Here is a 26015-nt window from a genome sequence, read left to right as displayed (position 1 = left end):
GTTATTCTTTGTGTTAAATAAAATTGTCAACATTGATTGTATTACACCTGTCACTACGCATGAGGGGGCGTTTTAATACCCTGATTTCATAAAACTATGGAGATGTGTTTTTTGAGATGAGATCTGAGACTGTCTGCATACAGTGTCCATCTCCCACGTGTGTGATCATTAAATCATCGTTTGACTCAACCCGACCGGACCAGTGTTGTTATTGTGGGTTTTTCCTCTGGTGTCCATCTCCAATATTTTTGAACCACAACAAAGTAAAGCTATTTTTCGGCTACGAGCCGACAGGGACCCCACCGTATTAGTCAGAGGTCCCTTTACTACAGTTCGGAGTCGCGGACCTTCAGTAATAGTAATAAATCACACAGCAATAGTACATTCACGTTGTTGTAAAAAGCACGATAATATATTAAGTAATCCAAAGTATTCAGAATACGTTACTGTCATTGAGTAACGTAACAGAATACGTTACAGAATACATTTTGGGGCATGTATTCTGTATTCTGTAATGGAATACATTTTAAAAGTAACCTTCCCAACACTGATAGTAAATAATACACCTCATGTAGTGTGAACTTCCACAGCCCACAGTGCTTTATTTATAGTGCCTTTTGTGTGCACCAGTAGTCGAGCAGCTCTTGAGCCACTTTGGCGGGCTCACACTCCGTCACTTGCTCTGTCCACTCTTCTCCCTGTAAGATCCCAGCACCCAACTCAAACAGTGGAGACATGATGAGATGATGGAGATCAGCCTCCCCTGACACCACACCCCGAACCCGCTGCTCAACCCCTCCCCTGCAGTCGAGCCATAAACCACACCCCGCCACGTACCCCCATCACTTGACATAGAGCGGGGAGCCGAGGTTAAATCTTACTGCACGTCTGTCATTCTCCTTTGCAGATGTCTTTGTGCAGTCATGTCCATGTCTTTGTCACATCCATGCTATTAGTTGCTTATCAATCACTTCAAATGCTTGCAGCCTAATCTACAGTCCTGCCATCATCACCGTCCTGGAAACACTCATATAAAAGCCACAGCAAAAGCAGTTCTCTTGTCAGCAAGGGCAATCTAGCTCTGGCTTTAGCGCTGGGCAGTTGCACAGGAGCTTGTTTCCATTCTCTCATCTGCAAACCTTAACATGCTCCCATCAGCCAGTTTTGCCACCGGGAGCAGGCGATAGCCTGCTTCAGCAACAGCACGCAAATTTCTCCCGTTTGTGTCTTTAATATTCGCACAAGTGTCGAAGAATCAGAAAGGTAAAGTCCAGTTTAAGATGTCAAGGGTAAAATGAAGGGAATGGGGACGAGTTGTTGCAGTCCCTTCATTTTACCCCGAGCACTCGGCTATGACGAACCTCTTATCTCTTGCTGTTTTGCAATCATCTTACTTTTAGCTGAAATTTTCTTTTGTTAGCACTAAATCCAGACTCCATATATTTCAGATCATACTGACAGTCCCTGTTAACGAGCTCACATTCTCAGACTAATCAGCCCATTTATTTCAGCAGCCCAATCATTCAATCAGTCATGTGTGGTAATATTATTTAAGCCTGTTTGACCAAATCAACTTCTAGCAGTTATAAAATTCATTCTCTCACCTGCAGAGTGGTTTTAACTGCATGCACTCAGCATTTGCTTATTCCCCATTGGTTTAAAGTTGATCAGTTTCTTTAAAGCATAACCCAACTGAAAACTACAAATGTTTTTAGCTCTAACACTCATACCGTCACAGTCCTGGGTCAGTCAGTTTGAGTTTTGCATTATTACTGAACTTTGATTTTGTCAGTATTTATCATTTCTAGTCTTTTGGTTTCTGTGTTAGTGTTCTTTGTATTCTCGCCCTGAGTCTGTGGACGCAGTGATTTGGGGTTTGGTGTATTATTATTATTATTATTATCATTATTATTATCATTTGTGGACTCATGTTCTAGCTTTGGGATGATTTGTGTTCTGGTTCTGGGATTCTGGGCTGGTGCTCCCCCTGTTGGTCCCTGGTGTTAGTGTTTCCTCTGTGTCGTCAGGTTAATCAGGTCCAGCTGTGTCTCACAGCTGTGTGTGATTTCCCAGTGTCCCTCTGTGTGTATTTCATGTGCTCGTTACTGGTCCATCTGTGTTTGTCTCCTGGAAACTGTCTGTGAACTTCTTGTGTTTGCCTTTTGCAATAAACCTCCCTCACAACTCCAGTAAATGCCTGCATTCGAGTCCTCTTTCCCACTGTGTTCCATGGTTGCTCTGTCTCCCCTGTCAGCTGTCTGCGTCTATGTCTTGTGTTTCCTGTTTTACTTTGTAAGTCTGTGTCTCATGTCAGTGTGTCTAGTTTGGCTTCCCCTGGTCTTATTGTGTGTGATTACTCCCAGCTGTGCTCTCCTCCTGTGTCCCGTTCCCTCGTCATCCCTCTGTGTGTTTTAGCTGTGTGTTTCTCTCAGTCAGTGTCGCATCGTCCCCTCATGCTGTGTGTGGTTCCCCCTGAGATCGCCGGCCCTAGTTTCTTGGTTTTGCAGTGTTTTGCATTTAGTTCCCAGTTCCTAGTTTTTGGTTTTGCAAGTATTTTTTGTGCATGTTTTGCCACTGCAATAAAGCAGCCTCCTTGAGTTTATTCCTCTGTCTGTGGACAGTGTGTCCTGCATTTTGGGTCCTACATCCTGCCTGCCACAGCCGTTTCATGACAGAACGACGCAACCACACAATGGACCCAGCAGCACTCGCGCCGTCTGAAGAGCTGGATCAGACGTGGATCAGCTATGCAACCAGTGGCTGGATTTTCCTGAGGAGGAGTATCGTTGCGCTCTAGCTAGCCGGCTACAGCGACTGGTTTCTGGTCTCCCCTGGCTACTGAATTCTCTTCACCTGCTTATACAGGACTTTCTTCTTAATACACTGCATCTCCACCCCCCAACTGCAACCGCTCACCTGCCCAGCCTGCAGGAGGACGAATCAGGCGATTCGCAGGATCCTCCCTCTTTCCGGAGAAAACAGCCTTCACGCTGCCGTCACCCCTCGCTTGCTGAGCAATTTCAAGTGGTGAGTGATAATGACTGTTTACACACCAGCACAGGCTTTTTATAAAGCACTGGGGCGCAGCCACATCAGAACTTCTCCACATCACCATCAGTTTCCCCTGCCTCTCCAGCCCCTCCTTCTCGGTGGAAGCGATGTCCATGCCATGGGCAGTCATCTCCAGATGTGGTGAATCAAAAAGACTGTGTTCCTTCTGAGCCGGGACTTAATAACCGTGTGTCAGTCATTCCTGAGTCTATAAACTGTCTGCTAACTCCGGATTGATAAAGTTAGAAATCATCAATTTCTCCCGAGGCCACATTTTCTGGCTCCATGGATTGTAGAGGAGTTTCTCCTGCTCCTTCAGAGCCCAGGGATATAATAACACATACAGTTAATGTTGGCTTCGAGTCTGGGAGACTGATTTTCCCCAGGGCTTCCCCTGACTTGAGTTGCTGACCTCAGCTGGCTCTGGACCCCCGGAGGTCACAGAATCTGCACAGATTCAGTTATTTGGGCTTAAATCTTTTCTGTATGACAGATTTCAGATTCTGATATTTAAGACATTTCCTGTTGTGATTCCATAATTTGATATAAGTTCTTGAACTGAAGTAAAGTTTTCATCTTAAAGAACATGTTCTAGGTTTTTGTTATCCCCTTCCTATGCCCTGACAGAAAAGGTGGTATTTTCTATATGTTCTGATCCAAACAGGTATCAGTTTACATGGGATAAGTTATTTTTTAATTCCCATAAGGCTGTCAGGGAGGTGTTTAAGTTAAAGCTTTATTATTATAAAGCAGTTACGATGCTTAATACTGGAACTTATGAAGGCAGATTATATATTTTACTTTTCAAAATAGTGCGTGTTGTGGGTCCAGCCATCGGCTGTCTAAGAAGCCTGATTTAATGCAGTTTGGGTCCTCCTGGTTACCCATCAACAGGACCCAAAGGTCCAGATGAACAGAATCAAGGTTTTGGGATCTACTTACCTGAAACATTGAGCATGCACCCAGACACAGGCTTCAGTCAACACTGCATCATCATGCTCGGTGCTGCCCAGATTCATGTTGGGTCTTGTGTTATTAGAACATAGTTTTAAATCACGGAGCCCAAACAATAAATTACTGATCAGCTTTCATAGGGATTTTTTGTTTTTTCAAATACAGATAAATTATAAAAATATTTCACTGTTTATCAAAACAGGGAATGATATTTTCCCCACTGCTGGATGTTATTGTTGCTGGTCTCTCTATGAACACTGTGAATGTTTGTAAATAAACAACTCTGCCCTTCAAACAGTCAAAAGTCATTTGATTTGCACAAACCGGACTTTGAGAGTAAAGAGTTGCATGCAGGGGTTTGGAGCTGCTGCAATGCTTGCGATGCAACACTTTCATGTGCACGGTGCCTTCTTTGTGCTCCTGGAAAGTGGACGCAGTAAATTCTGCACGTAGGAAATAAATTTTTTTCTCATGCTGAAGTTTTGAACTATAAATACACAATGCTGCAAGTCGTCAGAGCTGTTCTGGAGCGAGGTCGATACAATGTTACTCGTGGTTTTGATGTTTTGGCTGGTTTGTATACACAGACACTGAATTACTGAGTCTGGGACTCTGTGCAGACAACTTCACACTACAGTGTGTCTGAGCCTGAACTATGTGTGTTTTACCTTAATCCGACTGACAGCTTCCTGTGCCTGCATCATTCGGATGTTCTTCGATGGTGTCTTATCTGACAGCAGCTGAGTGGAGCCAAGATAGTTGGCTGCAAAGATGATTCCATCAATTAGGTCATCTGGGTCACAGGGACCTGGAACTGGAGTATGACACAGAGTCACTACATGATACACACATACACAAAAACGCATAAAGGCTATACATAAGTGATTTTCCTTCAGATAGGAACAGCTTCTCCTCAGGCTGAGTTTGACTTTTTATAGGATTAAAGTCCTGAGGAAACATTAAGCACCCTTACTGCTTCCATAGGAATGAACAGGGTACAGCAAGATGATGATAATGACGCGCACGTGATTAAATGATCAACAGCAAGTGTAACCCCATCATTAAAATTAGAACTTCTGACAGTTTGGGGCTCTGAAGCAGTCAGAGCTGAACAAACCAAAGTGGAAATGTTTGGTCACATCTAGCAAAACCACACACAGCATATCAGTGCATAAAGTCACTAACTGCCAGCCACAGTGGTGATTGGGATTTGTAGCCATAGGAACTACGCAGCTTGCAGTCACTAAGTCATCCATGAACTCCTCTGTATATTGAAATCAGACGGGAAACGATCTGTCCAATAGCTGATGCTTGGCCAAAGCGGGGTCAGCGAACGGCTGATAAAGAAAAGGTGCTGCTATAGGCCGGGCAAAGTCCTGACCTCAACTCAAGAACTGTTCACAAGCAAATGCCAGCAAGCTACAATGAACTAAAGATCCACAATGATGTAACCGTGTCGTAAAGTCATACAGAAAAAATATTTAAAGTCATTGCTGCTAAATGTTGTGGTAGAGAACAGAGACTGATTGGGTGTATTTGTTTTCTCATCACTGCAACAGTATCCATGTTTCCAAAATGTAACAACATCATCGACCTCTGTGGGAGCAGAGTTCATGTAGCTGCTCTGCTCTGTCGGTACGTGGCAGACCAGTGGCTCCACACTGTTTTTGCTGGGCCCCCCTTTGTTTTACAAGAAAAATGTTCACCCCCCCCCCCACCACCACCACCACGCAAACACATCCTCCAACCACACACATATTTTGCTCCATTGTGGTTTATTTCACACCTCAAACATTTAGTAAACAATTAAGCAAATACAAGTAAACTGCAATAAATTACAGGTGGTAAGAAAATAAACTACTAACTCTCTTACGCTACGTCCGCACCTACACGGGTATTTTTGAACACGCAGCTGTTTCGTCCACGTAGACGGCGTTTCGAATCACCGAAAACTGAGCTTTTTTAAAACCCTTTTTTGCGTTTACGTGTGGACGAGGAATACAGAGTTCATCACGCAACGTCAAAGGTATGTGCCTTTATTCACATCACGCTGTGGCCACGTTATTGTTTACATGAGATGAACTGCAGAATGGAGATAGAGACGAAATGCTGTTAATCTGACTGTCTGCAGGTTTTACACGCAGTTACTGTCCCTCCATTACAAAGGCAGAGGCGTCACGCTGTGATTATTTTACATGTAGTTGTTTTTTCCTGTGTAATAATGTTCAACATTGATATCAATACATTTTTCAAAAAATGCCTCTCTGTGCAAAATGTGTTCAAAAACATAAACAGCTGTGGGATCCTGTTTGTCTGTGATTTGAACAAATCGTGGCAGGATCAGCCTGATGTTATTTGTATCTCACTGTAACTTTACTGTATAAAGAGCAAACATCTCCAACATGTCAGGAGTAGTTAGTCATTACAACAAGTGTTTGTGAACTAAAGATCAAGAATGTGGGATCCTGTTTGTCCGTGATTTAAACAGCCCAGCGCTGCTCACAGGGAAACCCAACCCTGCAGGGAGACCTACCTCGGCACTTGTGCAGGTGAAGCCAAAGGGAAGATTTGCTTCACCACATTTTCTAGTCTTTGGTGTGGAAGGAAGTTGGTTTGGAAACATAGTTGGCGATGCTTCATCTCCTGCTTTGCGTTTGTGTGGGCGCCCCGTCAAAAACACGTCCGTTATGCCAGCAGTGTCTAAGAGTTCTTTTTTCTTTTCATACCGCGCCCCCAATTATTACAATAATACAGCCTTGAGGCGACTGTTGCTGTGATTTGGTGCTTTATAAATACATTTAATTGAATATATGAGAGTTATGTTTTTAATTTTTCAAGGACGTCCTTGAAAATTCCTTTTCGCCTTGTATACACTTTAAGACTTTAAGTACAATTTGTAATCCTGCCACATCCAGAAATACTTGGATGACACTGTTATTGAAGTGTGTGTTAGAAATGGACAGGAATCTGAAAATAGGGATCTTCTACAAGTTTTCAGCCACCAGAGTCTTCCCAGAGATGCCTCTTCACACACTGATGCACCATCCTGGAGTATTTTATCCTTTGTTTTACCGACTTTTGAAATCTTTGGACTTGTCCTGCACTTTGGGTTCTCTCACTTTCACACCTAATACAAATTATTTGTGACAGTATTGTTGTAATTTTTATTAAAAACTGGAAAACAAAGCATTTTAACTTTTGGTCTTTTCCCCTGTGGTATCGAAGAGTTTGACTCATCTTTGCCCAAAAGTGGAATCAAAGCACTTAACATCCAGGTTTTTGGTTAAACTGATGTCATGTTAAAACAGAGTTTATCTGCATGTTATTTAATAGTTAATCAAGCTTGATTCTAATCAAAGTATAGTCACGAATAAACGGATCAATATGATGAATAATACAATGCAGTTTGAGTTATGATGTGTTCTTGGCTCTCTGTGTGTGGGAGTAAAAGACAGATGTGAGACTCTGTGACTTTAACGTGTATGATTTAAAAAGGAAATAATACAGAGTGCACTGTGATTGTGAAAGTGTTCCTGTGTAACTGAGACGTCAGGCTGGAATTATGAAGACGCATGATATTCATGTGTGACTGAGCTACAGCGTGCAAATGTATATGCAGCATACATACGGGAAAATGTGTTGTTGTGTTGAAATGAGTATAATGGCTGAATTTTGCTCCAGTTGATCTGTGTGAAGATCAGAGCAGGAACGACAGAGTGGCTCAACATCGGGCCGTGTGTCACACAGGGTGACGCTGGTGCTGAGGAGGGGAGGCAGAAAGAACTAAAAACTAACCAACTAGTCTAAACTAAGAAACACTCAGATATTGAGTTAAATGTAAGAACCATTTAATGGACAATATCAAAAACGAATGAAGGCATTTCAAACCATGAATCGCATTCTTCAGTGATGAATGATGCTGCTTAACTGTGCAGGCGTTCAATATGGCATGTTACTACAGAAGATGTTCACGTATTACTAAAGTACAACAAAATAACAAAATCATTTAAATAATTTAAAAAACGAATAAATCACAACTGAAAAGTGTGGTGCACTGTGCATTATGTCGTGGAAAATTCATGACAACCACTTCAATAAAAGCTAAACAACACAATAAATAATGCAGACATTTTCTTCTGCTTATCTGAAGTCAGGTCGCTGAGGCAACAGCCTAAGAAGACCTCCCTCTTACTCCAAACACTGAGCTGTTACCAGCACATCTGTCCAGCATGTCCTGGGTCTACGCTGGGGGCTCCTCCCAGTAGGACATGCCCAGCTGGAATAGCTTACAACTGAGCTCCTCACCCTAACACTGAAGGAGAGTCCCTCAGAGAAAGATCAGTTTCTTTGTATCTGTGGTCATATTCCCATAGATCAGGCTTAGTCTGGGCCATTAATGACTGACATATGAAATGATCTCATATCATGGAGTTGTGGGGCAATTTGAAACTCACCTTCCACATATGTGGGAAAGGATGCAAGGCTTCTCCTGGACTGTAAATGAAAAGACAAAAGTATGTTAATTGTTAACTGTGTGAGTTGACTACTGAACGAGTAATCCAGTGTTGACCTCACCTCTTTACTGGTGGGAGAGGTTTCAAAGCTGTCGTGCTGTAGCAGGTGCTGACTGGAGGACTCTGCTCCTGGTGGAGAAGGTGACGCTGAACCAGGCGACTGCAAAAGAGAATGAAAACAAGCACAATAACAAACACATTTTAATGCAGATCTGTGATTTCTTACTACGTAGAACAACATTCAATTCAGTCTTATTTACAGTGCTAACTTTGTAAGGTAAAGAGCCTACAGTTTAATAAAGAAATCTGACCAGTCACACAACCCCTATGAGCAAGAATTTGGAAGTGGGAAAGAAAAACTCCCTTTTAAGATAAGATAAGATAAGATAACCTTTATTAGTCCCACACGTAGGGATGGGTACCGGTGTTCTGACATAAACGGTAGTAACCAGACCGAAAAGCAGCGCACATTTCGGTGCTTTTTTTTCCTGAGCTGTGATACACTTTAGATTCTAGCCAATCATTTTACGTTTCCGAGGATAGTAGGCGGGGCCAGGTACGTACGTTCTTTTAGAGCAGAGCTACAGATTAAAAATGCCCAAGGCAATGCGGTCAAAGTCTGGCTGTACTTCACAGCAAAAGATGCAAACTCAGCAGCAACAAGTGCTTTAAGCTGATACTGTGATACTGTCAAAGGAGGTAACACCTCAAATCTGATGAAACACCTGGCGACGCATAGCGTTTTTTTAAATGCCCCGTATTTGATAGCTTGCTGCGAGACCTCACACCGAGCACATCTACTGCGGGTGTGGTGCCTGTTATCGAACCCGGAGTTAGCAACATCTCCCAAAAACCCGAAGAGGAGCGTCCTGGCCCCTAGCCCTGCCAGTGTAGCAGAAATGATGAGGATGATGATGCAGCAGCAGCCGTTCTTCTCTGTGTGAGTAGCTTCATGTTGTTCGTGTGTAATTTACGTTGAGTAGGCTAACCACGTTATTACATTAATGCATGTAAGGTGAACTAGCAAACACCATCATAGCTACATGCGGCTGTCTTCTTGTTTGATAGAGTGATACCATATATGCCCCATAGCTGCAGAAAAGGCTAACATTGTTATCTTTTTACAAAAAAACAGCTGAACATGAGGTTTTTGGACCAATTTTGTGTTCTCCATTCTTTAAGCACCGGCACAGTTTCAAAAGTACCGATTTGGCACCGGTATCGGATCAAACCTAAACGATACCCATCCCTACCCACACGTGGGAAATTAGTTTTGTTACAGCAGAAACAGGATGAAACCAGGCTCAACAATCATCTGACACTACTGATTGGGTGTGAGGGGACAGAGAAGAGAGCGAGAGACAGCATATAGTCCAGGAATATTTTCAGTCATGGAGTCTCTGAGCACTTCATGAAATCATCATTAAATCTCAGTATTTTTTCTTCACCACCTTTTTTATTCTCACAGTTAGTATGTGTGGATTATTTCTTCCTTAGGTTTTAAAGATAATCAGTTAATACATTTTCTTTTTCTCTGGCTGATCGTTCAAATGTCAGCAGTTAGTGTTGGTTGCTGAAAGTCAGGGATAGGTAGTCGAACCTTCATTTTAACTGTCAGGGGATCTGTGTTGGTATTACCATCAAAGAGTATCGGCAGAAGAAAACCCAAAACTTAAAGTGATTCACAGGAAATTAAAACAATGCAGGTTCAGAATTCACATTGAAGCAGGTTAACAGTATTCATTAAATAAAAAAATAAAAATAATAATAGAATCCATTAGAATTAAATGCACACTTCATGTACATCTTCAAAACCCTTCAGTTGTTCGTTTCTTATTCATAGAAACATACAAGAGCTCATCATGGAGGCGCAATGACGGCCTCTGATCAGGATAAAAGAGACACTCGGACAAGAAGTTTATAAAAAACTAACAAAATGTAAGTAATAAAAAATAAAAAAATAGACACAGATATGACATTTTGTGTAGTTCAAAATTGCAGTAAAAAGTTGAATGTAGAATTCATATCTTTTGACACGTAGTTTCTTTTCAAAAATGTTAATGCACAAATAATAATTATGCAGTAAGAAAAGCTGCAAACCATGTGTGTTGCATGGACAGCAGATACAGTTTGTTCCTTCTCAGCAGTTTTTCTTGATGTGTGAACGAGGTGGTGGAGAGACTGCTCAAACTGCCCCCGAAACACATAAACCATAGGTGTCAAACTCTGGCCCGCGGGCCAAATTTGGCCCGCAGCCTAGTTATATTTGGCCCGCGAAGCCATACCACATTACTATCAGAGCTGGCCTACTGGTATTATACAGCTAATATATATATTGTTTAGTATTAAGCTTTGCTGTTCCATATTCAGTTTTTCAGCAAAACTTGTTTGAGTCCATAAGAAAAGATTCATTCTTATATCTGGAGGAAGATTTTTTTTCCAATAAATATTAATGTTAGCCCGCGACTTTGTTCCAGTTTTGAATTTTGGCCCACTGTGTATTTGAGTTTGACACCCCTGACATAAAGTGATGGTCACACATCACAGAGTAATATTACAGGTGAGCTGGGTTAAACTGTGTAACGTCTCTCGCTAGCTCGGGTGTACTGGCTGACACTGAGTCGACTCTAACGCTATCATCGGATCCAGCAAATCCGACTGAATTTTGAGTTCCTGCATCTTTTATCTTAATGCTTCTGTTTTTTCTTTTAACTAAATGTTTTCAGTTGCTGCCTCGTCAAGGCCAGAAAGTTCTGGGACAGAGCAGCATTCATAGTCCACAGCAGGACTGCCTTCCATAGGCTGCTCATCTTCTGCTGGTCCGCTAGCTCAGGTCTATGGATCCCGTACACTCAGTCTGGCTGAATGGAGTGATCATTCCCAGTGTTGGTCAAGTTACTTGAAAAAAGTAATCAGTTACTAATTACTGATTACTTCTGGTCTGATCTGGAGTGAAGTGCAAACTGTAGATGTCGCTGTGAGCAGTGACAGTGAAACTGTTACAACGAATACTCACTCACCACCGTCTTCTTTATTCAGGACCAAACGCAAACTTAAAACTCCAGTATATTTGGATATGATATGCATTTATACAGAACTCTGACAGCTGAGAACAGCACCACCGCCTGGCAGCACCTGGGAATTGGAGTTACGGCATTTATCATGGCAGTGGAGCTGGTCATGCTGGCGTCTCGGTGGCAACGCAACATTATGTAAAATGATTATTCTGTGTAACTTCTGCATATTTTTACATTTCAGTTAGTTTTAAAATCACACAATATCTTATTGAGTTTAACAGATTCATTTGTTTAGTCTTCTTGTTTATTCACACCTACAGTGATTTGCCTCATTCATGATTTTTTGCATATTTGTCACACTTCAAGCTTTAGATCATCAAACAAATAACACAATAAATGCAAAATGTAATTTTTAAATGAGGATTTTATTTTTTAAGGGAAAACTGTTGAATTCCCTTAAACCTAGCAACATAAATTAGTTTAAATTCAGCCACACTGCAGGGTTGTTGAGAATAACTGGATCACCAAAATCTCTCTCGGCAAAATGTTCAGGTATTTTTGTGAGACAAGCATTTGTGGAGGGGGTGGCATTGGGTTTGTATTAGAACATTTGTTTTTCACACAGGCACAGGTAGGTTTGATCAGCAGAATAAATCACCACTTTGACTAATATTAACATTTGTTTGATGATTTGAAACATTTAAATCATACAATTAAGCAAAAAAGTAACAAATCAGGAAGGATACAAATGCTTTTCACAGTAGTGCACATTAGTTTCATTTAGGAAATATTCACCTACAGATGCCTAAAAATCTTAAATCTGTGTCTTTCTTCTTCCAAAGATTTGACTTTTAAATCTGAACACTGTTAAAACAACTTTATCTGGTGTTCAATCCTCTTTTAGTTTTTGCAGGATGCTTGCTGGGTCTGTGTTCACTAACATTTTGAATCAGTACATTTTTGTTAAACACTCAATACCTGTGAAAGTATTGGAGGAAAACACTGTTAGAACGAACATTAATGCTCTCACGTCCTGCATGTGTTCGCAGAAAACACAAATCTTTCCATCAGAAATACTCTTAGATTATTCCACCAAACATACCTCATCCTGATCATGTCGGAGAGTTGGATGTTTCTCCTTTGCTTGTTCCTCCTCAAACTTTTCTTCCTGATACATCCAAAAATTTTCCATGACTTTCAATAAAAGAACTAATTCTGGTGAAGTTCCACAGATGAACGAGCCTGTAGAGTGTCGTCGTGTGGGTACATGCACAGCTCTATCAGACAGACCCGACAGGCGCTCGGGTTTCACCGGGATATCAGGATTCACCATGGGATCAACACTGCGAGTGTATCTACGTGGATCAGTAAGGACATCGTGTTCGTGCCAGTCACCAAAATGTATTCCAACATAACTGTTGTTGTGGATATTTGAAAAAGTGACATTTAAAACATTAGTGCGATCAAACATTGACTTTATCTACATAGGAAACAGCTGTGGTCACGCTGCAACTCGATCCACACTGAATTATTTAGCCAGTCTTACCTTTCTCACTCTAACCCACGATAAATAAATCATTTCAACAGGAATGGCAGAAGCAGAGAACACCATCACTATACCTGATAGTTTTATGTAGGATAAAAATCCTGTTTGGATTCATCGCCATTAGCAATACAGCTGCATCTTCTTCTTCTTCCAGATCCTCTTCCTCCATCTCACTTGTTTCCTAGCATGCTGCTCTGTTACACCACCCTCTTCCTTTTTCTCCTGCCTGATATTTAACCAACCTCAGATGCTTATCTACCAAAACATGAGGAGTTTTAAGTGCTGTAAAAGATCAGAGTACTGTCAGTACGCCATATGTAAATATTGGCAATCAATGCATTTATAGAATAATAATGACCAAAAACTTAAAATCACTTTCTCTCTCCAGTTGAACACAGGACACACACAGAGATCTGACCCCCCCCCCCCCCCCCCCCCCCCCACATGGGCACTCCTGCACCTCTGAGATGTGGGAGTCATTTCAAGGTTCAAGGTTCTTTATTCGTCACATGCGTAGTTATACAAGTATAAATTCTCTGTGCTCGAATTCTTCATAAAACTACAAGTGCTCGTGTGAAAAAAACAAACGATATCAAAACACGGGTTCAGTCAATGAAAGTCCAAAGTCTTGTGACCCATGTTTGATTTGTTCTGCCATAAAAGCGTGGCTGAGGAGGACGGCTGCCAAGTGGTCTTTGTTTGCACTATTACAGACGCTGTGTCAGCGCTGTCACATTTAGATCAACTGCAGGGTTTCAGGAGATTTTAGACCCGACGCATGAACTGGTTTATCGAGCATCACTCTGAACCAGTATGTATCTAATGTTTGGGATACTGCAAAACACACACACGGAAGTCAAGAGTGTGTTTGTACACAGCCGACCAGATCCTGTCCAGATCTGATAATATTTTATCAGGACCAAAGTCAGTTAATATTAATTCATATTAATTAATTTTACACAGCATCTTGTAAAATTAAGCTTTACAGTGAGACGACTACATGATTAAAACCACCAACATCATCTCTGTTAATAACAAGATTATGCGTGTATACACACACACACACACACAAATCAAAAGTTAATCTGATTTTATTCTAATAGACTTATTAGAAATTTATAACAGAGAGCTCATGTTTAGAAAACAGAGGAATAAATAAATATATTTTTAAAAAATAGATCTTTTTCATTATATCTGGGCAGGACACACATCAGTCTTTTGTATATCTACGAACAGCAACAACACACTAGGTCACATGTCTCTGGTTTAAGTGGTGAGGGTCAGCAGTAAGGCGGCTGTTACACTAGTGGGAACGGACATCTCCAAAAACACAGGCACACTTTGGCAAACGGGCTCCAGATCAACCAGATATTTGAAGATTACACCAAACTGAATATTTAAAAAGTGTATTCAAAGAAACCGTGGTATTTGAAGACGTGACTTACAGTTTGGGTAAAAAACAAAACAAAGAAAAGGTTTTGACTCCGTCAGTGTTTGATGGGTGAGGATGACACGAACACAGGAACCATGAAATAATTACGGAAATTGGAACTAAATACACAATTTATTAAAAGGATCAAATCAAATCAAATTAATTTCTATTTAATATACATGTCATTATTAAATGATATTAAATAATTATTAATAAATTAATAAATAAATTAATAAATTAATAAATATTAAATAAATGGGATATTTCCAATTTGTAATGAATGAATGAGTTCTTTAATTCATTTGGACACACTTGGTCCTGGACTCACACTCGGGCCCACCGCCTCACTAACTCAATTCAATTTGATTTTCTTTATGTAGCACCAAATGACAACAGTCACCTCTAAGCCTTTGATGTTGTAAGGTAAAGACCCTACAGTAATAAAGATCAAGCCCTTTGGCAAAAGTGGGAATGAAAAACTCCCTTTGAACAGGAAGAAACCTCCAGCAGAACCAGGCTGAGGGGAGGGAGACGGGACTAAAGACATGCTGTGGACGAGAGCCAGAGATTAATAATAACTCAGAATTAAATGCAGATTGATGTATGAACACGTGGTGAGTGAAAAAGGGGACAGAAGGAGAAACAATGCATCATGGGAATCCCTGAGCCATCACCCTCCTCACTGCTGCCCTCACCTCCTTCTTCCTTTGGACTTCCTGTTTTTCTATGTAAAACTGCTTCAGTGTCTCTTTATTTTTCTGCAGCCAGACAAATAGAAACAGTAAAAACAGTGTAGTTTCGCTTGCCTGCACATTTGCAGTACACGTTGACCCGGTACAGTACATGAAAATAAAGGCCCCAGTAAACATCGGACACTGAGTCTACATCGGCACTGGCCATCGCGTTCTTTAACGGCATCGGGTGATGTCTAGTTTTGCTACCAAACAGAGTAATTTGCATCCCTTAACGCTGGCATCAAACGTGTGACGACAGCAGCATGATTGTAACTGCACGACCTGAAACTCAAGCCAAACCAACTAGAACGCAGATAAACCTTATTACCGTCTCTTTCTGTGGACCTTTCCACACTTTCCACAGAGAGAGACGTAATAAGGTTTACCTGCGTTAACTGGAATCAACCGCAACACAAGAACCACCGACCCAATGCTGTCAGCAGGTCTCTGTCACACAACCAAAACAGCTGCAGTGCACTGCAGAATGGAGACAGCACCCTTGGGTGTCCTGTTCTATCTGGCATCATACAATGAGGGCAGAGCCCTGGTGGACTGGGTCACTGAGTAGACTGGGATCTGGGAAGTTTGGAAGCTGTTTACCGAACTGTTCCTGAGGACCTTTGGCTGGTCTGCAGTTAAGTGTGGGGTGGTTGTTAGATGGCTATAGCCACCAGTCATCTTAACACGACTCACTGAGCATCTTTGGCACTTTTTTCCTGCAGCTGTGAACCAGTCTCAACACTACCCAAGCCTGCACTGCACGGTCTGATTAAAGGACAGGCATGCATGGCACGATGACCACACGTTTCTCAAGCTTCTCTGAATTACACCCTGCACAGCGATAACGTGCAAAAAAGTCCAAACACTTTATCTGTGATGATTTCTCGTTTTAACAGAATCTAGTACAACACACTGCACTCACTATTTACTTCCCAAATGAGTGGAGTTAATGTTGCAGCTGATCAGTGTTAATAAACAAAGAAGAAATTCAGGAACAAGCCTCACTCTTCAGTGCAGGAGTCCACTCAGCAGTCTAGCTCTTTATTGGTGTTTCAGGGGTTTCTGGGGCCTTCAGCCTGGCTCCACTCAGCCCTACACCCACCTCCTCCTTACTGACTGACTGAGCACCAGTGCCTGAAGGATGTCCGACAGGGAAACAATTCCCTCAGTACTGGAGCGCTCGTCCACCATCACCAACATTTGATTACAAATTGTTTAAAGCTCACAAAATCATTGCTTCTATCTTTGGAGCTCGTGGGGCTTATTTGCTCCAAACTAAACATGTGGCCGTTCAATTCATTTCAATCAGCAGCTGACACTTTCAGAATATTTTCACCTTAGCATAAAAGTCATTATGCAATGACACATCTAAAACAGGGACTCTGCCCTATTCTCACCCGTTAGAGCCATGCACACATGTTTTATATCATAGCTTTTGTGTTTATGTCATTGACTATAAAGATTTAACCATAAAACTGTTTACATCATTTCATGTTTATTAGCCAAAGTTGTGATTCAGAGTCATAATTTGAACATTTAAATGATCATCAGAGTGTAGAAGACTAAATCTAAAGCACCTCCAGGTAACTCGTGCTGTGAATAAAACTGAAGCTTGACTAAAACATGAAGTTTAAGGCTTGCTGTGATTTTACTGGTGAGTTTTGCTCATTTAAAAAGCTTCTGGTTTCCCTTCAAATGTGGAATGTGTCCCCGTGTCTACGGCGCTCCCCCGGGGAGGGAACAGGGAGAATGGGATGCAGCTTTCTACCACTTTTCTACACAACTTAATTCGTTTTGATTGGATCTCGTCTCTCCAGAATATTTTTTCATCTTGTTTTTATTCTTTGATAAAATTGTCAGCAGATGGCCCCGCCCCTCCCTGAGCCTGCTGGAGGTTTCTTCCTGTTAAAAGGGAGTTTCTCCTTCCCACTGTCGCCAAAGTGCTGCTCATAGGGGGTCATATGACTGTTGCATTATTGTAAGGTCTACATTACAATATAAAGCGCCTTGAGGCGACTGTTGTTGTGATTTGGTGCTGTATAAATAAAACTGAATTAAATTTTATCATCGTTTTGTGCATTAGTTTCCTCGATGCGGTTACATGCTGGGGCAGCAGGTTGAGGCTCGCAAATGGCCACAGCCAGTAATGTTATGGGGATGGACGTCTTTAGGGTGGTGCCACAGAGGCGCGTGTTGTCCAACATAAGGACGATGCTGGACAACACCTCCCACCCACTCCATGACGTGCTGGCCGGTCACAGGAGCACGCTCAGTGAGAGACCCGGACTACCCAAACGCACCACTGATCGGCACATTGTCATCTCATCAGCAAGGATTGGTCAAAGAAAGTGAGATTGGACATGTTGAACGTAAAAGGCAAATCAACTCTGTTTGTTCCTGATGCTCGAGTTTCATTCACATCCAAAGAACAGTTAATACTGGACAATATATAACTTGATGAATAACAGTCAGAGCTTTTGTACTTACATCGGCCCCGAGTGATGTCGGCAGGTCACATTCAGCAGTGGGGCTTAAGTCCTGCCTCATTACCCAAACGGGTTCCTTTGGCTCATCAGGTGTGTAAGGAGATCTGACTGTTCTATTCTTCACCTCCTCTATGGCCTCCTTAATGTCTTTGATGGCTAAAGATATAGCATCCCTCTTCTCCACACTGTTCCTCACTGGCTCCTTCACAGGAGTCTCAGCCTGCTGCTTGGCCGACTTCCCTCGACTGGCAGTCTTGTTGCTTTTGTGAGAGAATTTGTCCGGTTGGCGTTTTTCTTCTTTGTCTGTGGAATCTTTTGCAGCAGGATCAAAGCTTTGTGAGCCTTTTTTAGCCCCGTTAACACTGTTATCAGTATCGTCTTCTTGGTCGCAGCTGTCGACACGAGGATACGGAGCAAACTCTGCCTCCTTTTCTGGACTGTCCGACTCACCATCTGAACGTTCATCGTAGTGCCGCAGACGGGAGCCCACGGCCTCCTGCTGATGGTAATCGCCTTTTCCCGCCCCGCTCTGCAACAGCTGCAAGCCGGTCGCCGCCTGCTGTCGAGACTCTCTATCGTTTGCCACACTTGCAGAAGTTGACACTGAGGTTGGAGCGTCACATATTTCCTCATACACATGCTCAGAGAGCGAATACGTGTCATATGGCTCAGAGTACGCTTCAAGTCCAGCATCTAAACTTTCCAAGTCCTGACTGGATGAGACACAGGTTCTCGCCCCCGATTGGCTGTAGGATTGGGTGTAGACACAGTTAGAGTAGCCACCATTCAGTGTCTCCTCTGCTTTATCTTCTCTTTGGGAATTCTGGATATTAAGTAAGGATTCACGCGGCAGCATCAGGAACTGAAGAGCATAGTTAGGATGTGAATGGAGATGCTGCTGTTCAGCCTCTGCACTTTCAGTGTACTCTTCTGCCTCGGGCCGCAGCGGGAGGCTGTAGCTGTTTGCATCATCCTCGGACTCTCGCTGGGCCTCAGGCTCCAGAGACATCATCACTGGGATATCGTCTCCCTCTGCACGGTCAGTATGGGTGTGAAAGCCGCTCTCAGTACTTGCTGAGCGGGCCAGCATAGAATCCTCCCTCTCACCTTCAGCTTCCTTGGTCATCTTAGCGTGCTGCTCCCTTTCCTGTTGCGCTCTCTCCGCCTCCCTCTGCTGCTTCATCCTGTTCCTCTGTTGTTGAGTTCTGAGCCGGGCCTCACTGTCGCCCTGTCTGCGGTAACGTGTCACAGCAGGTCGGGGAATGGGCTGGATCTCGTGGGGCTTAGAAGACTGATCTCCATGTTGCAGCTCCGCGTCTTGCTCCTCCTGTGGCTTGTGGTGCTGTAGCATCCCAACTCGGCTTTCAGCATTTGCACCACTGGCCATTTCTGTTGTGACACCAGCTGAAGTCTCACAGCATCTGTAGCGCTTGTCCTGGTTGCTGTGGTTATGGGACAGGCTGGGGTGGTGTTGATGGCGAGAAGGACCATCCATCGCCTCCATAACGTCCTGAACAAACTCTGTCTTTTGGGGGTTCATGGCTGTCGGGTTGGTAAAGTGGTGTCAGAGAACGGCTTAGGAATCCATCATCAACAGAGCGAAGGCTGCTGGAAACGACTGCAATGGGTAAACAGAAAGAAAGAAAATGTGAGTAAACAAAAATGTAACAACATGAGCAAAATATGTGTCTGCTCCTACGTTCTCGCTGGAAGTGATACGGCGAGGACTTGCATGGTTAACAGGCAAAAACAGTAACTGACAAGCTAAAGATTCACACTTTTATTAAGCCAACACGTGTTAAAACTTCAGTTTTCACTTTTCTCTCTTGAATCTGTACAGACCAATACTCTGTGTGGGTATCTGCTTATCTCTGAAAGAGAAGGATTGAATAGCGCCCCATCTAACAGGTAACCATACCTTAGTCTGTTTGGGACTCTTTGCTTTGGCTGTTTCTGCCCAAGTACCTGAAACAGTTTGAAGGAACTAAAAGGAGCTATGCTGCAAATATTAGCTGTCAAAATGTTCTCCTGTAACAGTAAGCATGTGTTCTATCAATACCACTTTCATCAAAGAGCCTTAAAATCCAATAGAATAAAAACAATCTCTAATTATATAAAATTATAATAATTACATAATATAAATATAATTAAGCCACTTAAACTAAAAAGGTGCGACGTGAGTAAAAGCACATTGTATGTCCTACCACAGCTCGGTATCTTTTAAACCTTTGTTTCAGAAATATCAGAGCCAAAGTGAGTGAACATCTTTTCTACAACAATGACGTGGTACGAGGAAGCCCCTCCCCCCTCTTTTCCTCTGGTAATCTTGTCACGGAGCCCAAAGTATGCTGAAAAGAATCCAACACCACAAACAGAAAAGCACAAGAAGTTCTGTAGCCACTGGTAGGCCTGTGCGATATGACCACAATCTCATATATGACATTTCTAATCCCCATAACGATATAAATCTCAAAATAGTTTATTTTCTGTAAATTCAGTGAATCTCAGGCAACTCGACTTATGTGAAGTGTTTTCAGCTGGGAGTCGTCTGTGAGTGCCATTTACCTCGTGTTTTTATTGGAGGTCATCTGTTTGATGCATATTCAGAAATTTGATGTTACAGAATAATGTCGATCATTTCCGTTTATTTTGAAAAGTCTCAATGGGATCTTGAGCTTTATTGTGAAAGTTTACGAGGAAAATAAACAAGCGGAGGGTGGAGCCACACGATGGTTTTACCGTCGTTGTTGGTAACGAAAGTACGCATAAAAACAGACGCTTGTCCCTCCACAGTGTGGTTATTTTAAATATAAGAGAAGCCACTCTAAATCTTCCCCATGGTAACGAAAACTCTTTTAAAGAGTATTTTCCTAAGTTTGAAATTGTAATACTGTGACTACCTGTCACGTTACCCACTGAGACATAAGCCTGGCCGAACTGAACATCATTACTTAAAAGTATAAATGAGTAACTTCCACAGTGTACGCACTTACCAGTGTCCATGTAGTCAAAATCCCAATATTTTAAAAAAGGAACGCATGAATAAAACTATACAGAAGCAAAAATACATTCTTAGAGTTTGTAAAGACTTTTCAGTTTCAGCATTCCTGCTCAGGCCATCAAACAGCATCCTTGTTTGAAATCATTAACAAGATGATCCACAGCCGGGTGGAAATTTCACCAACACTCCTTCAGTAGCTTTCATATGCACTCCTGTCTGGAACAACCCCAAGAAACCACTATACTGTTGGAAATGGATTAAAAAAGATCTGGAAATGGTTTCTCACGATAACACTGCTGGCATCCCAGCATTGCCCCAGCCCCATACTCGTGGATGGTTAGTTCCAGATTCCTGTAATGGGAAAATTTCCATTTTATTTACTATTTATTTATTCATTTCTTTTCCATCCCCCTCTTGGCTCACCCTTCTGGTAACCCAGCTATAAAAACACATATACACAGGACTTAATGAGCTCTGTAGAGGTTTCATTATACATTTGGTCTGCTTGTTACGTTGCTTATGTTAAATATTAGTTTTTAATTTCTTGTCTTCATGAACGCTGAAACGAACACGTATAACTCGGGTGGACAAACACAGATACTGTATGTTTATTTTCTGATTACATTTATGGCAGATCTAATAATCAGCAGTGTTTGTATTTTAAAGATGTACAGTGGCCTCTGTGAGCCTTTTCCTCTGTTCTTTAAGGACGATGATCTACATTTTAAAAATGTGTTTTCAAAGATACTTAGATAAAGTATAAAGAGACCTCTGTTAGCATGTTAAATGCTAAAGTTCACCACAGTACGATCACAAAGACTGAACTTGTCTGTCTTATTTGGAACGGTTGCCATGGCAAAGCTTTTCCTCTCTAAGAACATGGCAGGTTTAGGTGTGCAAAGTTGTATCTGGACAAACCAAAAAACAGCTACAAAAACCTCATAGCAGCTGTCGAGCACGGAGGAGGAGGGGTGATGATTGAATATGATTCACTCACTGAATACCAAAGTATGATCAGATAGGAGATCGTCTATTCAGCAGCTAAAGTTTGGGCCAAAGATGCTGAGACACCAGCAAAATCTGCAACAGAATATCTGAAAAGAAAAAGAATCAAGTGTTGCAACAGGCCTACGTCCAGATTTCAGATCAATGCCATGTGTGCATAAACAAATGACTGCAAAGCTCAACAAACTGAAACAACAGTGTGAAAAAGAGTAAGCTGAAATCCCTCCTCAGCAATGTGAGCGACTGACAAAATGACACAGAAAACACTTCAAACTACAAGCGCCTGTACGCACTGTTACAGGATTAGAAGCACTGATCTCAGCGGTGCAGTCCTGTGGGCACTTTTTTCTTACATAAAGATTTGACACTGTGTCTTATTTGTTATGAGATTTGTGTTTGGGAACATGAGCCACCCGGAGCTGGCCTCAGATTTCCTCCTCACGCACAGACAGCCACGCACACGTGGCTCCATGTGTGGGACTATTGTACTTTAATGTTTCCAGCATCACTTTATCTTTGTCCAAAACACTACAGTAGTCGTTCCTATGTTTGGTAGAAGTCACCTTCACCAGGAATGAAGCAAAACTACCCACATTTTCCAATTTCATCCAGGTTTTCTGAATTTTCTGCACAACCAGCAGCTTTCCTGTCAACAACTACATCAGCAAAACATCTGTTTGATTTCAGCTTCTGCTTTTACAAAAGCTCAGCTGAAGTCCTGCTTTGAATGAAGCACGCAATAAGAAACCTCGAGAACCATCTACCCGTCGCACCGAGCTGGATGGACTGGTTAGCCCCGCCGTGGCTCTGCACCTGGAGACAACAGGGCCTCTATGTGCCGATTTATTCATGTCCGCTCTGCGTGGGTCCGACACAGCCTCACAAAGACACTGCCATTTTCCTTCACTCTGAATCCTGGTTTGACGTTTCATCTACGGAGCGCAGTTTTCCGTCGAACCACTCCTCAGTGAACAGACCGCGTAGCGAAGCTCCACAGAACAACAATAACAACAACAATAATGATGATGATGATGATGAGAACAACAGCCCAGCCCGGAGACGTTTGCTTTGTCCGCATCCCGGTGGGTCAGGCCTACAGCGAACAGCCCGGTCCTGAACACGAACCTGCTCACAGGAGTGATGTTGCTAAAGGATGCAGGTCCTCTGCGCTGCGGCCACATCGTCCTCCATCTTCCCTGTAGCGGTGCGTGCGTGTGTGCGCGCGCGTGCTCCGCAGCCGTTCAGCACCTCCTTCCGCTCACCGCCACCGTCACGTTACTATAAAGCACAACAAATAACGAAGTTTATGCGTTTTTAAAAGAGAACAATGTCTGGGTGAAAAAGCTTCATATAGTCACACCGGTCAATATAAAATGTATATATGAAAAATATATAAATATATACATAATATATTATAATAAATATTATAATAAATATAAATATATATAATATAATATAATAAATATAAATATAATATATTATAATATATATATATATATATATATATATTATAATATATATATATATATATATATATATATATATATTATGTATATATATATATATATATATATATATATATATATATATATATATATATATATATATATATATATATATATATATATATACATAATATATATATTATAATATTATTATAATATATATTATTATACACATATTATAATAATATTATAATATATAATATTTAATATATATATTTAATCAAAGAAGCTGCGCCTCTTTGTCACTTCTGTGTGTTCTCTGTGACTCAGCTGTAACACTACAACTGTAAGACCGACAGACTTCGTAACATTGATGTTTGCTTCTTCTTAGGTGCTGATGGGTGTTTATGTTTGCTGATATACTTTGTGACATTTTTGTGAACCTTTACCAACAGACTATAGATGCAAATGAGCTTTGAGCTGTTTGTGAAGCTGTGTGTGCCCAGGTGAGACAGCAGAGGTGTGGGTGAAGGTAGAGACAGCTTCTGTTTATAAGGAGAGGCGAGCAGGCCTGTCTGCGCCTGCACGATGAGTTCAAAACCAAAAAGACAACAAACTACTTAAATGAAATAAATATTAAATAATGATTTGAACTGACTAACTTCACTTGTATTTTTATTTTTTATTCCTATTTATTCTATTTATCCCCTTTGTATATTTTATTTATATTTGTCTCTGTATTTATATATGTGTGTATATATATATGTGTGTATATATATATATATATATATATATATATATATATATATATATATATATATATATAACAATTCTGTAACTGTAACTTCGGTCGTTGCTGTGCTTTTTGGAAGTCGAATTTCCCAGAGGAACCCACCCGAGGGATTAATAAAGTTCTATCTTATCTTATCTTATCTTAACATTTTATTAACACGTGTGCATGTGCCATATAAACTATATGAATTTATTATTATTGTATCACCTCTCTGCCTTTAGTCCTGTTCATTACTGTTATTAGTTGATATTGTTAGAGAGGTATGATTTGTTTCAGTGTCTAACGAGCTTCTAACAGCTTGTTGCTCCTCTCAGTGAAAATACTCACACTTTCTTTGTGTATTAAAACATTTTAATGTTAATTTTAATTCAAAATAAGTTGTATAAACAAGTATAGCTCATTTCTACATTAGAGCACAAACATGAGTGAAAGATTCATTTCCACACATAAGAAGCTCTTCAGTAACACAAAGTGAAATCAAACTATCCAGTTATGAGCTGTAGATGAATGTCAGCTAAATCAGTTTGCTCAGGAACAAATGAAACACTAAAATAAATCTCATGTTTAACGTCCACTCATTCTGTGACCATTTTCCAAACAAATTCGCAAATAGGCAATGTCTTAAATTTAAAAAAGGGAATTATCTGAATCAGGATACTTTAATAATCCCTGATGAAATTCTGTGATTATAAACACAATAGACAATCTATTCATATTAATGTACAGAATTCACCTGCTTGCTGCTACTACTGCACATTCACCCAATGTATATACTACATATATACTACATATATACTACATATATATATAATGTTCTTCCTCTACACCCCCCCCCCCCCCCCCCCCCCCCCCATTTTTGCACATGTCGAGGAGCGTGTCAGGCTACATTTCACTGTGTGTTATACTTGTTTAACTATGCATGTGACAAATAATAAAGAACCTTGAACCAATGAAGACAGTAACAGAGAGCAAACAGCGCCACCCTCAGGTGTGACGAGCAACGACAACACACAAAATCATGACCTGAGTCAGACCAGCTCTCCTCTGTCATTTTCCACCATAATTCTGTTGATTTCTTCTTCTTTCATTTTTCCTGTAAATTGTTGGTTGTTTTAAACATCAGTATTCAGCCTCCATAATCCATTTCTTAGATTGTTATTCATTTGCAGCGGTAACAGTAGAGGTGCACGATCACATAAGTCAATACATCCTATTTGGCAGTTTGGTCTTCTGGGACAGTCTCTCTTAAATTAAAAAGTCCGTCCTGGAATGCAGCACATGTGTGAGTGTAGTCTGGTCCCTAAATCTCTCCTGAGGTTCACTCACTTATTCTGACATGAGTTTCTAATGTAGGAGGGAGAAGGGACTGCTGTGAAGGAGTCTAATCTGGGATTAAGCCGTATGTTCCAGTCTCCTCCACAAACGACAATACCTCTTGAACCAACCAGTAAATCAAAAATATTTCTGTAAAAACGGAAATCATTACCTGCTGAGGCACATACAGCCAAAAAGCTCATTTCCCCTCCCTCAGTTTCCCCAGAAACTAGAGCATACCATCCATCCTCATCTTTAGTTTCTGCAAATGGTTCAAATGGGACTTTATATAAAATCAGGATGGCTACTCCTCATCTATGACCAGATTTGGACACTTTAGACTTCTTACTTCTGCTAATTGAGGTGAGGATCCCATTTACATTTAGAGATATTACTGTGATATTATTTACACTTTGCACAGTTGTAATGAAATAAATGGAGCTCCAAGAAGCAAAAATATAGTTTTTATTGAAATAACAAGAATTACAAAATACATTCTTGTGTTCAGGGCTAAACACCAAACTGAGGAACATACATTGAGATTTTTAGATTTCACAATTATCTGAGAGATAAAATGCATCTGAAATATTATGTTGTTACAAACTTAGTCACTGCACAAGCGATGCGTACGATGTTGTCAGGTGTGGTAAACTCCATTGTTTAGCTGCAGGGACTGGCTCCTGTAGCACAGCGATGCCAGTTTTGAGCGTTCTCAGGTTCCAC

The 26015-nt window shown here is 41.3% G+C and overlaps 1 protein-coding gene across 4 annotated transcripts in view; it reads right to left on the bottom strand.

Annotated features, from left to right (window-relative positions):
* Nucleotides 1-26015, bottom strand: part of apba1a (amyloid beta (A4) precursor protein-binding, family A, member 1a) — a 230211-nt gene that overhangs the window by 39734 nt on the left and 164462 nt on the right. For 3 of the 4 annotated variants that reach the window (XM_080894921.1, XM_080894920.1, XM_080894923.1), the window contains exons 2-6: nucleotides 22866-23018; nucleotides 17736-19352; nucleotides 8581-8679; nucleotides 8460-8499; nucleotides 4674-4819 (exon numbers count right to left, since the gene is read on the bottom strand). In XM_080894921.1, coding sequence (XP_080751047.1) covers nucleotides 4674-4819; nucleotides 8460-8499; nucleotides 8581-8679; nucleotides 17736-19274 — 1824 coding nt within the window. In that variant the 5' untranslated portion in view covers nucleotides 19275-19352; nucleotides 22866-23018. Of the gene's footprint in view, nucleotides 1-4673; nucleotides 4820-8459; nucleotides 8500-8580; nucleotides 8680-17735; nucleotides 19353-22513; nucleotides 23019-26015 lie in introns of all 4 variants that reach the window. The other variant, XM_080894922.1, reaches the window with a different exon arrangement.

The sequence above is a fragment of the Rhamphochromis sp. 'chilingali' genome (assembly GCF_963969265.1).
Source record: "Rhamphochromis sp. 'chilingali' genome assembly, chromosome: 10".
NCBI classification, from domain to species: Eukaryota; Metazoa; Chordata; class Actinopteri; order Cichliformes; family Cichlidae; genus Rhamphochromis; species Rhamphochromis sp. 'chilingali'.
The sequence above is the reverse complement of the archived record's forward strand: the minus strand, read 5'-3'. Positions and strand labels throughout refer to the sequence as shown.